Source organism: Lissotriton vulgaris, chromosome 8, assembly GCF_964263255.1.
Source record: "Lissotriton vulgaris chromosome 8, aLisVul1.2, whole genome shotgun sequence".
NCBI classification, from domain to species: domain Eukaryota; kingdom Metazoa; phylum Chordata; class Amphibia; order Caudata; family Salamandridae; genus Lissotriton; species Lissotriton vulgaris.
This window is the reverse complement of record NC_141696.1, coordinates 18,823,258-18,834,601: the sequence shown is the minus strand read 5'-3', so window position 1 is coordinate 18,834,601 and position 11,344 is coordinate 18,823,258. Positions and strand designations below refer to the sequence as shown.

The 11,344-nt window shown below is 48.7% G+C and overlaps 1 protein-coding gene across 3 annotated transcripts in view; it reads left to right on the top strand.

The window, feature by feature from the left end:
• The first annotated feature begins 1,359 nt into the window (after positions 1 to 1,359).
• The window catches only part of LOC147693250 (uncharacterized), a 61,092-nt gene continuing 51,107 nt past the window's right edge, over positions 1,360 to 11,344 (top strand). Inside the window, exon 1 of one of the 3 annotated variants that reach the window (XM_086933646.1) lies at positions 1,360 to 1,550. In XM_086933646.1, the coding sequence (XP_086789772.1) occupies positions 1,472 to 1,550 (79 nt within the window). In that variant the 5' untranslated portion in view covers positions 1,360 to 1,471. The remainder of the gene's footprint in view (positions 1,551 to 11,344) is intronic. The other 2 variants (XM_086933647.1, XM_086933648.1) reach the window with 2 other exon arrangements.

Genomic DNA, 11,344 nt, shown 5'->3' with positions numbered 1-11,344 from the left:
TGCATGCCTCGCACTGCAGAGGTATCTGCAGTGTTACTCAAGTAATGCAGGCCTCGCACAGCAGAGGTATCTGCAATGTTACTCAAGTAATGCAGGCCTTGCACTGCAGAGATATCAGTAATGTTACTCAAGTAATGCAGGCCTCGCACGGCAGAGGTATCTGCAATGTTACACAAGTAATGCATGCCTCGCACTGCAGAGGTATCTGCAGTGTTACTCAAGTAATGCAGGCCTCGCACAGCAGAGGTATCTGCAATGTTACTCAAGTAATGCAGGCCTTGCACTGCAGAGATATCAGTAATGTTACTCAAGTAATGCATGCCTCGCACGGCAGAGGTATCCGCAGTGTTACACAAGTTGGGAGGCCATAGCTTTCAGACTGAAGGAGCACATCCCAGGTTTCAAAGGCTGACAGACGGCTTTGAGAGTGACACCCTTCTTCACTGCAGCCAGTGAAGCCCAAGAAGAGCTGGGTCTTGGGAGCCCACTTTGAAAGACTCAATAGCAGCCAATCTGCCAAGTTCTAAACCTTTGGAGTCTCAGCAGCTGTGACTGGGAGACACCCAAATACAAGATATTGCAGTAATCCAGCCGCGAGGGGACTAAAGATTGGATTACTGTCTTTTGGGCAGATGAGGAGCCCGATACCATGTTTCAAAGACTTGAGAACCCCAAAACACCTGTTTGCTAAAGCTGTGACTTGATCATTAAAAGTCAACTTTTGGTCAAACCAAATGTCCAAGTTCTTGACTTAAGGCTTTGGCGATGGAAAAGACCCAAGTGGAAGAGGTGTGGCGCAGCGGCCAGAGTGCCTGAGACCGGACCACAGGGTTCACCGTTCGATCCCGGCGCCAGCGGCAGGTCAGCCCAGCACCATGTGACTCTGGGCAATAGCTGGCTTAATCTTCCCGACGGCCCCAAGCGCCGTATTTCATTTTCATTTCATTTCGAGTGGCACTGGCCACCCGTCAGGAGACCAAATGGTAGGTTGAGCCTCTGGTTACCCTTCTACATTTTGCAAACATGTTTAGGTATCACAGTGCACAACGAAGTGAGTTTGTTCAGGATCACCCAGAGTGTCAGCAAGGAGCTGGGCCTCAGTGCCTTGAAGCCCAGACCCCTGCGCGCTCCCGCTGTGTTACGTGTTCCAGGTAGAGGCTCTATTCTGGAATTTTGGTTTCGAGGAATCTCTTTGTGGATCTGATTTCTCGTGAGAGTTTCACTCAAGGAATAATTAACAGGTATTGATAATTAAAGCATTACTTAATTAGATGAAACTGGGCCCAGAATAGAACCTGTGTCCATGCAGGGAGTTTTCGCTCCTCCATAAATCGATGTAGGTGTGCCTGGACCTGCCTTGAATCCAGATTGAGGCTCAGGTGTGATTGACAAGGAGGCCTCCACCCAGGGAGAGCTTAAAACCTGCCCGAGGTTTGGCCTCAGAGCATTCGGCGCCCTCCCCAGCATCAGCATGAAGACTGCAGGCTCCCTCCTCCTCCTCCTCGCGGGGGTCGCCCTCTGGTCCCAGGAGGTGTCCTCAACACCACTAGGTGAGAGAGCCAGCACTTTCTTGTGACTTACAGCCAGTCTGCTAGGAGCTGCATGCAGGGACATCTAAGGATTTCAGGGACCCTGAGCCGAGCATATGGGGGCCAGTCCTGACCTCTTTGAATGTATGATCCAGTGTCAGCTCTTTCATGCCCTCTTCGGCCAGGTCCCTGACAGTGCGCAGGCGCACTGGCCCACACTCTAAAGGTAAGTACATCTAGTATTCGGGGATAGTGACATGCTTGTTCAATATTGTGATTCTGCAGCAGTTCACTAACATTGCAAATAATCGTTGTGACCCCGGCCACATCTCATTTGTGAGCTCCTGTTTTGATCTAAAAGAAGCTGTTTTTATGAACACCTTCCTGCACATCGACAATCACCACCGGCGGTTTGAGGTTTCCATCTGTGCTGCAAAATGGAGTGCACAGAGAAACAGCAAAAACCAGGAGAAATTAATCATTTCTCCTCGTTTCATCAGGCTGAAACCAGGTTTTCCCTGGTGCTGGTCCATATTTACCCCACCCTTATAAATATGGGGCAGAACGCCCTCTGCAACTCCCCTTGCCCCACCTTTCACGGTACGTGCTGCGTGAAAGGGAGCCTTATTCACAAGGCGGTGTTAAGCCAGGTTAAATGACTTTACTCCAATTTTTAATGAAGGCAAAGGGCATGTACCCACCAGAACGTCACAAAACATGACATGTCTGTGGTTATAAGCGCTTGCAAAGATGCTCCAGGGAGTGGTGGGGGTGGGTGGCAGGAGGTCAGATGGGAGAGGCCAAGTTATTCCTCTGACCACTTGTCGCACTTACAAGCGAGGGCAGATGATCACAGGGTGCACACAATTCTAGATGGCCTCTCCTCTTTGTTGCTGCCTTACATTCTAGCACCTTGATGTCCAAAGGAGTCACTGTTCACTTTAGAAATGTGTTAATTGTCGATAATTATGGGGGGCATGTTCTCACCTTGATGTCCAGAGTGTCATCACAGACAACTGGAGCCTCCCTCTGGTTGTCTATTGCATGTCACTCAGAGCAGCCCCCAAAACAAGCGCAGCAGGGGCGTGGTCACTCAGCAGGGGGGCTCTTAAAACAAAAGCTCAGGTGATCAAACCCTGGGGCTCGGACGGAGGGCATGGATGTTACCCTGAATGAATAAATGCCCCCCTGAGCTGCTCCGACAACAGGTGGCGGACAATGGAAGCAGTGGGGATCCCAGAAGTGGCTTTAGTTTATGTTTGATGTCCACTACAGCAGGAGATGAACCAACCCAATCGAGCGGGGCAGTCGACTGCTACGAACTTCTCTTTTTAGCTCAATATGTGATACGGCCCAATCTGAACAAAACAGTGAGACCACGTGCACATCCGTTCGTTCTGCAGCACCATAACCTACTCATGCTCTTGCCAGCATGACCTACTCATGCTCTTGGCAGCATGACCTACTGATGTTCTTGGCTCCTTGTGTTTGGATCTGAGTCAGAAGCAGCTTCAGCTGTTTACACAAACTTATGCAATGTACAATAAACAAGGAGTGGCAAAACCATTAGTCCTGGTGTTGGCTGCCAGCCCACTGGCTTTGTCATTCCTTGTTTTTTTTATGTTTTGTACATTTTCTTTAGAAATTTAATTAACACATGTCTTCTCCAGCATACACCTGGACAGGCGGCTTTTTAGTTTTGTAATAAGGTTTTAAATAAACATTCAATGTTGGCACCCAGTGCCTGCACATACCACATGCATTTGGTATATTTCAACGAGATTACCTGATCCAATAATCAAAAGTAGTTTAGTAACAAATAAAACAAGCACTGGCGTTGCCAATAGGTCTCGCAGTAGGAAAGTTTGAGCTATTGGTTTTCTAAATAACTTTTTATTTTTTTTGTGATTTACAATGCCCATATTTTTAACTTCTCGCATTAGGAAAGTTTGAGTGATTGGTATTGTAAATGACACTTTTTTAATTTATGTGTTGGTTTTGAAAATAGCAAAATTAATAGCTTTGTCAGTTACAATGTCAATAGTTGTAACTTTCGCAAATGTGACACCTATAGCATTTGTAATGCAATGTGTGTTGTATTTACGTGACTTAGATGTAATGATATTACAAATAACAATGGCTTTTAATTTTGTAAATAATTAATACTTAAATAATGGCAATAGCTTAAACGTTTGTAAATACATTTTGTGAAGATTATGTTCAGTGTATTTTATTGTGACGAAAATCCAAGAACATTGCATTTGCACCTACACACACATATGTGTTGTAGCGCTGAGTGGTGTGAGGGTGTGAGGGTGAGGGTGAGGGGCTGTGAGGGTGAGGGCGAGTGGGTGTGTGAGTGTGTGAGGGTGAGTGAGGGGGTGTGAGGGTGAGAGTGTGTGAGGGTGTGAGGCTGAGTGAGAGGGTTGTGAGGGGGTGTGGGGGTGAGGGTGAGGGGATGTGAGGGTGGGTGAGGGTGAGGGGGTGTGAGGGTGGGTGAGGGTGTGACGGTTAAAAACAATTATTAGCCACCCCTAAAAAGGAAACTTTGGAAGTGGTCACCACACTGCCATTCTTATCCATTCCCACAACAGCGCAGCCTATGTACTGTGTGAGCATTCTAGTGGAGGAACCCTTTAAGGAGCGAGCCACTTTGTTATGACGGTGACTGTCTGCATGTTTATAATGAAGACTGGGGAAGACTCAGCTTTCAGAAATGCCATGTAGGACGGATAGATGGACTTTTTAGCATGCATCCAATTATTATTTAAGAAGATGTTTTGCAAGTTGCATTTCAGTTGCTGGGCAGTCGTTTTCCTGGGATAAAAGACAGCTGCTCAAAGGCAAAATGCTTTCTCGACCTCAGCAAACGTATTACGATGTAAAATAGTTTAAAAACAAATTAGGAAACTACTCTCTCAATAAAGCTCAGAGTTGACTTTATTTGCCATGAAAATTAAAGTCTAAGCTTATGCAGATATCTAAACAAGAGAATGAAACGTTTACAGAAAACGTCTGCAGTAAATAACCTTCCCTGCACTGAGATTAATTTTAAACACAGCGAAGACAAAGTGCAATCCAACTGAGGGGGGGGCAAGATAATGCAGCAAACATCCGATCTTAATCCAACCCAAAAAAAAAAAAACAGCTTGCCGATTTCGATTACTGGCACGTTTATATACAGTGCTGCTCAGAATTGTAAATGCAGCTTTGTGAGAGGTGGTAGGACCAACAACCATGTTAGGCGACAGGCAGAGGCCACGCGCGGCGGACATCAAAGGAAAAGTGGGAGGGGAAAAAACTGATTAGCGGGGAAGCAGATTGCCTTCAAGCAAGCCTCTTTAAAGCTCTCGCGTTTGACGTGGCCAGCGAGTGGGGGGAGGAAAGCGAGTGAGGGGGAGAAGAAGCCTAAACCTATTGCTTTAATCCTGGTACAAAAAGAGAAAGTGCCGGTTTCAAGCATTTACTTTCCCACGTGGGTTTAGAATTGTAGCAAATCCTTTTGTGGCGTCCTCCAATTGGTTCTGTAGTGCTGTGTATGTCTGTCTGTAGTCTAACAGGTTACACAGTAGACCATGGGCTCACGAGGCGGTACAGTAGAGACTCTTATACGGGGTTCAGTCAGTAAGGAAATTGTGTTCACGTCACATGCGCTATCACATTAAACATACAAAAGAAACGTATAAAAACACAATGGGGAGAGTGGGACTGCAACGGTGGATCAGGTAGGGTTATTGGAGGAAGGACGGGCAGGGAGGCAACATAGAAGCTGGCGTGTTAGGGAAAAAAAGGTGTGGGACTGCGAGGAGCAGTCAAAGCAAAGATGAGTTTGGAGAGTGTGGGGATTTACAAGGAGAGCATGGGGAACAGGGATGTGAGGGGAAGCAGTACAGAGTTGAGGCCTAGAAAGCACATGCAGTCCAATGGAGTGCGAAGAAGGAGAAGTTTGAAGTAAACTGGAAACAAGAATTTTGAAATGACAAAATGGGGCTTGAGCAGTGGTTTGCTTTACGTTCAGACACCGCAAAATTTACTCTTAGGGGGTGGGGTAAGGACGCCAGCTGTGTGTGTCTGTCTGGATCAGTTCATCTGTATGTGTGTACGAAACTGTCTGTGACTTTGTCTCGGTGTCGGCGACTGAGGTGTATCTTGCATGTGATCTTTGCCGTCCTTATACGAATCTCCTCCTACCATCTGCACATGCTTTTCAGTCCGCCCCGACTGTACCATGTCTGTGCATGCCTACCCGTCAGTGAGAGCCATGGCATGTACGAATGCCCGTCCGTACCAAGCAAGTCTTATTCTGATTGATGCATTTGTGTTCCTGAAATTCCGTTTCGCTGAAAATGATGTATAAAATAAAAGCTTTCAGAAATATGTAACCGGAACATCACAACCAAAGCAAACACACATCTGAAAATGCACAAGAAAGCCAAAATATCTAGCCTGCATCTTCAGTCCTGACTAAATCATTTAAAATAAACGCCTAGTGCAGTGAAACATGACAAAAAAGTTTACAGGTTTTATTTTCCATGGCGGGAGAGCCTGGGTCGGGAATGCGAGCGAGGGGAGGCAGGCAGATTACGAGGGAAGCCGGATGGGGGCGGGAGAGCCTGGTGGGGGAGCGTGAATGCGCGAGGGGAGGCAGGCGGATTGGGAGGGAAGCCTGATGGGGGCGGGAGAGCCTGGTGGGTGGGCGTGAATGCGAGAGAGGGGAGGTGCTGGTGTGGGAGGGGGGAGATGCTGGTGTGGGAGGAGTGCTGTGTGTGTCTGTCTGGATCAGTTCATCTGTATGTGTGTACGAAACTGTCTGTGACTTTGTCTCGGTGTCGGCGACTGAGGTGTATCTTGCATGTGATCTTTGCCGTCCTTATACGAATCTCTTCCTACCATCTGCACATGCTTTTCAGTCCGCCCCGACTGTACCATGTCTGTGCATGCCTACCCGTCAGTGAGAGCCATGGCATGTACGAATGCCCGTCCGTACCAAGCAAGTCTTATTCTGATTGATGCATTTGTGTTCCTGAAATTCCGTTTCGCTAAAAATGATGTATAAAATAAAAGCTTTCAGAAATATGTAACCGGAACATCACCACCAAAGCAAACACACATCTGAAAATGCACAAGAAAGCCAAAATATCTAGCCTGCATATTCAGTCCTGACTAAATCATTTAAAATAAACGCCTAGTGCAGTGAAACATGACAAAAAAGTTTACAGGTTTTATTTTCCATGGCGGGAGAGCCTGGGTCGGGAATGCGAGCGAGGGGAGGCAGGCAGATTACGAGGGAAGCCGGATGGGGGCGGGAGAGCCTGGTGGGGGAGCGTGAATGCGCGAGGGGAGGCAGGCGGATTGGGAGGGAAGCCTGATGGGGGCGGGAGAGCCTGGTGGGTGGGTGTGAATGCGAGAAAGGGGAGGTGCTGGTGTGGGAGGGGGGAGATGCTGGTGTGGGAGGAGTGCTGCTAGGGGAGGAGAAGCCGGATGGCGCGAATGCGAGAGAGGGGAGGTGCTGGTGTGGGAGGGGGGAGTTGCTGGCGTGGGAGGAGTGCTGCTAGGGGAGGACTGGGGTGGGCTTGGATGCGATGCGCGTGCATGTACACGGGCACTGCATGAAAACCGCGGGGCTGAAAGCCCTTTGGTTTGAAGATGTTTTCGCCACATGAATTCTCGCTACGCTCGATGCGCTTGCGCGCATCGATAGGTCGCGAGACCTAAAAAATAACAAGTGGTCACGGCACACCAGCCCTGGCACTGAATTGTGGAGAACGCTGTCCCGCTGCTGTGGGGAGGGGGGGGGGCGGGTAGAAGCAATATGTGAATGGACTTGAGCAGACCAATGGATGAAGAGAGCTGACCGAAAGCCCTTGTATATATGTGTGCATAAATGTATATTTATCAAATATATGAAAAATGAAGCTGGTGAGATAGCCAAGCCTGCCCAAAGCTAGACCTAAAATATAAAACCAAAAATTGCATGCATAGAAATAGACTTTGGGTCAGCCCTCTTCTGCCATTGCTCTGTTGAGTTGTCACTCAAATGAACTATATAATTTGCTCCCTATTTCAGCCTTTGGCTTGTAGGCAGCACCAATTGTGGATTGGCCCACAGGACACCAGTTGGTATGTCAGCTGTCAGGTGAGTGACAGCCTTTGGCTGGTTTACATCTGTGCATGCGCCGAAATCCAAGAGATAAAGTAGTCCCTCCTTCTCTTTCAGCACATCTCCCTGCAAAGATCACTCCGCCATAGCGTCAAACACAGCCACTCTACCTGCCCCCTATGAGGGAGAGCAGTGCACGGAAGGCCAAGTGGTGCATTCGTGCTACAGTCCTCTGCACCGAAAGCCCTCGTCCAGCAGCAGCAGGGGTGCCGTTCATGCCGCCATGACCCGCTCACAGGCCAAACTTGTGAACCTGCTGTGAATCGCTCGACTTCAGAGCTTCCTGCCCTTTAGCAGAGCACTGGCACACGCAACCTCAGAGACAGGGCTTTACGTGGAATGAAGAAACTAGGGACTCTCAAATTGGCGTGGCCAATGTAATTAAGGATGTGGCTTAAAAACACATAAGCTAAAAACATGTCCTTAGTGTAGTGTGCTGCCCGACTGGTAATCCAGGCCTGCTGCTTCTGTTAATGCATCCAGATATATACTACAACAAATAACATTACATCTACAACAAGACAACTATAGGCTTTGCCAGTGGTTATTAGTTGTGTAAGATAAATGAGCAACACTTATGGCTTCATAGCATAGACTATTGAAAATGCTTCAGTTTTGAAATGAAGAGACACTGTGAAAGAACTAAAGGAGTCTCCTGAAGGTCCCTCAAAGGCCTTCACTGGCTCGTACTGCTGCAGAGTTAGGATTTAGGTGCCGGAGTGCGGCATTAGCCTTCTTGGCTTAACGCTGCGCTCTGCCACTTCTGAAACAAAGTGTCCCTTCCTGCACATTAACAATCATTTGAAAGATGAGGAGTTGCAACTTCTATGTGCGCTGCATGAATACAACTCATATAGAAGTTACAAATCACCATTTGAGATTGTTTATGTGAGGAAGGGACACCATTGTTTCAGAAGTGGCAGAGCGCAGCGTTAAGCCAAGAAGGCTAACACAGCACTCAGGGGCGTAACACTGGCCTCCGCAGCTCCCGCGGTGCGGGGGGCCCCAAGCTCCAAGGGGCCCCCTAGGCACTGCACTCTGCCGGAGAACTCCTGATTGGGCCCGGAGGGGGCCCCACTACGTACCGTGCAGGGAGCCCCCACACTTTTCGTTACCCCAGTGGCTGCACTCCGCCACTTCCTTGTAAATATGCCCCATTGTTCCCTCCAACATGTCCACTGCTGCACATAGCAAGTTCTTAATTTGTTCGTAATAGCTGTGTGTGTGTTACGAAGTCCTTCTCCAGTTTTTGCCTCCTCTGGTTAGGTCTGTGAGGGCAACAATGTGAAGCCGATTGAAGTGGAGATTGTGGCCCCGCTGTCACCATACAGTGCATCATCACCCGATGACATTAGCTTAGGAAGGATGAGGGGACCAGCAGCTTTCAGAGTCAGACTGCTGAATCTCTACCCTTTCTGTTTTTAACTTTTTTTTGTGCTTGATTTTCTTACCCCATGGGAAGGTGTCTTTCTTCTGTACCATGTTGTTATTAAAATGTGTGCTACCTGGAGAAAAAAGCCCCACTGGCTGTGTTGTTCCATCAGAGGAAGGACATAAGTGGGCAACAGAGAGCAGGGTTTATCTACATCATCCTTTCCCCATTACATGCTAGTCTTTAGGTCTCCTAACACACCTAACAAATCTACATACCATAGATGCTTACTATAACCGCTTATCTACGAAACATACCGAAAGTGTGCACCTCAGAATAACTGCCATAGAAAATATCACTACAATACAAACATTTCTACTGTATCTGCCTACTATACCATCCATACCTGCCGACCATAACTCATTCCTGTGAGAAATGTGACAACCTCAGCCTGTCCCCTCCCGTGCACAACTACACACAGCAATGTGACAACCTCAGCCTGTCCCCTCCTGCCACACCTACACACAGCAACATGACAACCTCAGCCTGTCCCCTCCTGCGCACACCTACACACAGCAACATGACAACCTCAGCCTGTCCCCTCCTGCGCACACCTACACACAGCAATGTGACAAACACATCCTGTCAACTCCTGTGCACAACTACACACAGCAACATGACAACCTCAGCCTGTCCCCTCCCGCGCACAACTACACACAACAATGTGACAAACTCAGCCTGTCAACTCCCGTGCACAACTACACACAGCAATGTGACAACCACAGCCTGTCCCCTCCCGCGCACAACTACACACAACAATGTGACAAACTCAGCCTGTCAACTCTCGTGCACAACTACACACAGCATTGTGACAACCACAGCCTGTCCCCTCCCGTGCACAACTACACACAGCAATATGACAACCGCAGCCTGTCCCCTCCCGCGCACAACTACACACAACAATGTGACAAACTCAGCCTGTCAACTCCCGTGCACAACTACACACAGCAATGTGACAACCACAGCCTGTCCCCTGCCGTGCACAACTACACACAGCAATGTGACAACCACAGCCTGTCCCCTCCCGCGCACAACTACACACAGCAATGTGACAACCTCAGCCTGTCCCCTCCCGTGCACAGCTACACACAGCAACATGACAACCTCAGCCTGTCCTCTCATGTGCACAACCACACACAGCAATGTGACAACCTCAGCCCTCCCCTACCGTGCACCACTACACACAGCAACGTGACAACCTCAGCCTGTCCCCTCCCGTGCACAACTACACACAGCAACGTGACAACTTCAGCCTCTCCCCTCCTATGCACAACTACACACAGCAACAGGACAACCTCAGTCTCTCCCCTGCCATGCACAACTACACAAAGCAATGTGACAACCTTAGCCTGTCAAGTTCAAGTTCAAGTTCAAGAATGTATATAGCGCACTACTCACCCAGAGGGTCTCAAGGCGCTTGGGGGGGGGGGATTATTATTTATGGAATAGCCAGGTTTTAAGTTCTTTTCTGAAGGAGATGCGGTTCTGTGTAAGGCGGAGGTGAGTGGGGAGTGAGTTCCAGGTCTTGGCCGCCAAGTAGGAGAAGGATCTACCTCCCATCGTGGATCTTTGGATACGCGGAACTGCAGCGAGGCCTTGATTGGAGGATCTTAGTTGGCGGGTGGGTGTGTAGAAGGATAGTCGAGTGTTGAGGCATTCGGGCCCTAGTTTGTAGAGGGCCTTGTGTGCGTGGGTGAGGAGACGAAATGTTATTCTCTTGTTGACGGGAAGCCAGTGGAGGTCTTTCAGGTGGCCGGTAATGTGATCTTGGGGAGGGATATCCAAAATGAGTCTTGCTGATGCGTTTTGGATGCGTTGGAGTTTTTTCTGTAATTTGGCTGTAATTCCGGCGTAGAGGGTGTTTCCGTAGTCTAGTCGACTCGTAACCAGTGCGTGGGTGACAGTCTTTCTTGTTTCGGCAGGGATCCAATGGAAGATTTTTTTGAGCATATGAAGTACACAGCAACATGACAACCTCAGCCTGTCCCCTCCCGTGCACCACTACACAAAGCAATGTGACAACCTCAGCCTGTCCCCTCCCATGCACAGCTACACACAGCAATGTGAAAACCTCAGCCTGTCCCCTCCGGTGCACAGCTACACACAGCAATGTGACAACCTCAGCCTGTCCCCTCCCGTGCATAGCTACACACAGCAATGTGACAACCTCAGCCTCTCCCCATGCACAACTACACACAGCAACGTAACAACCTCAGCCTCTCC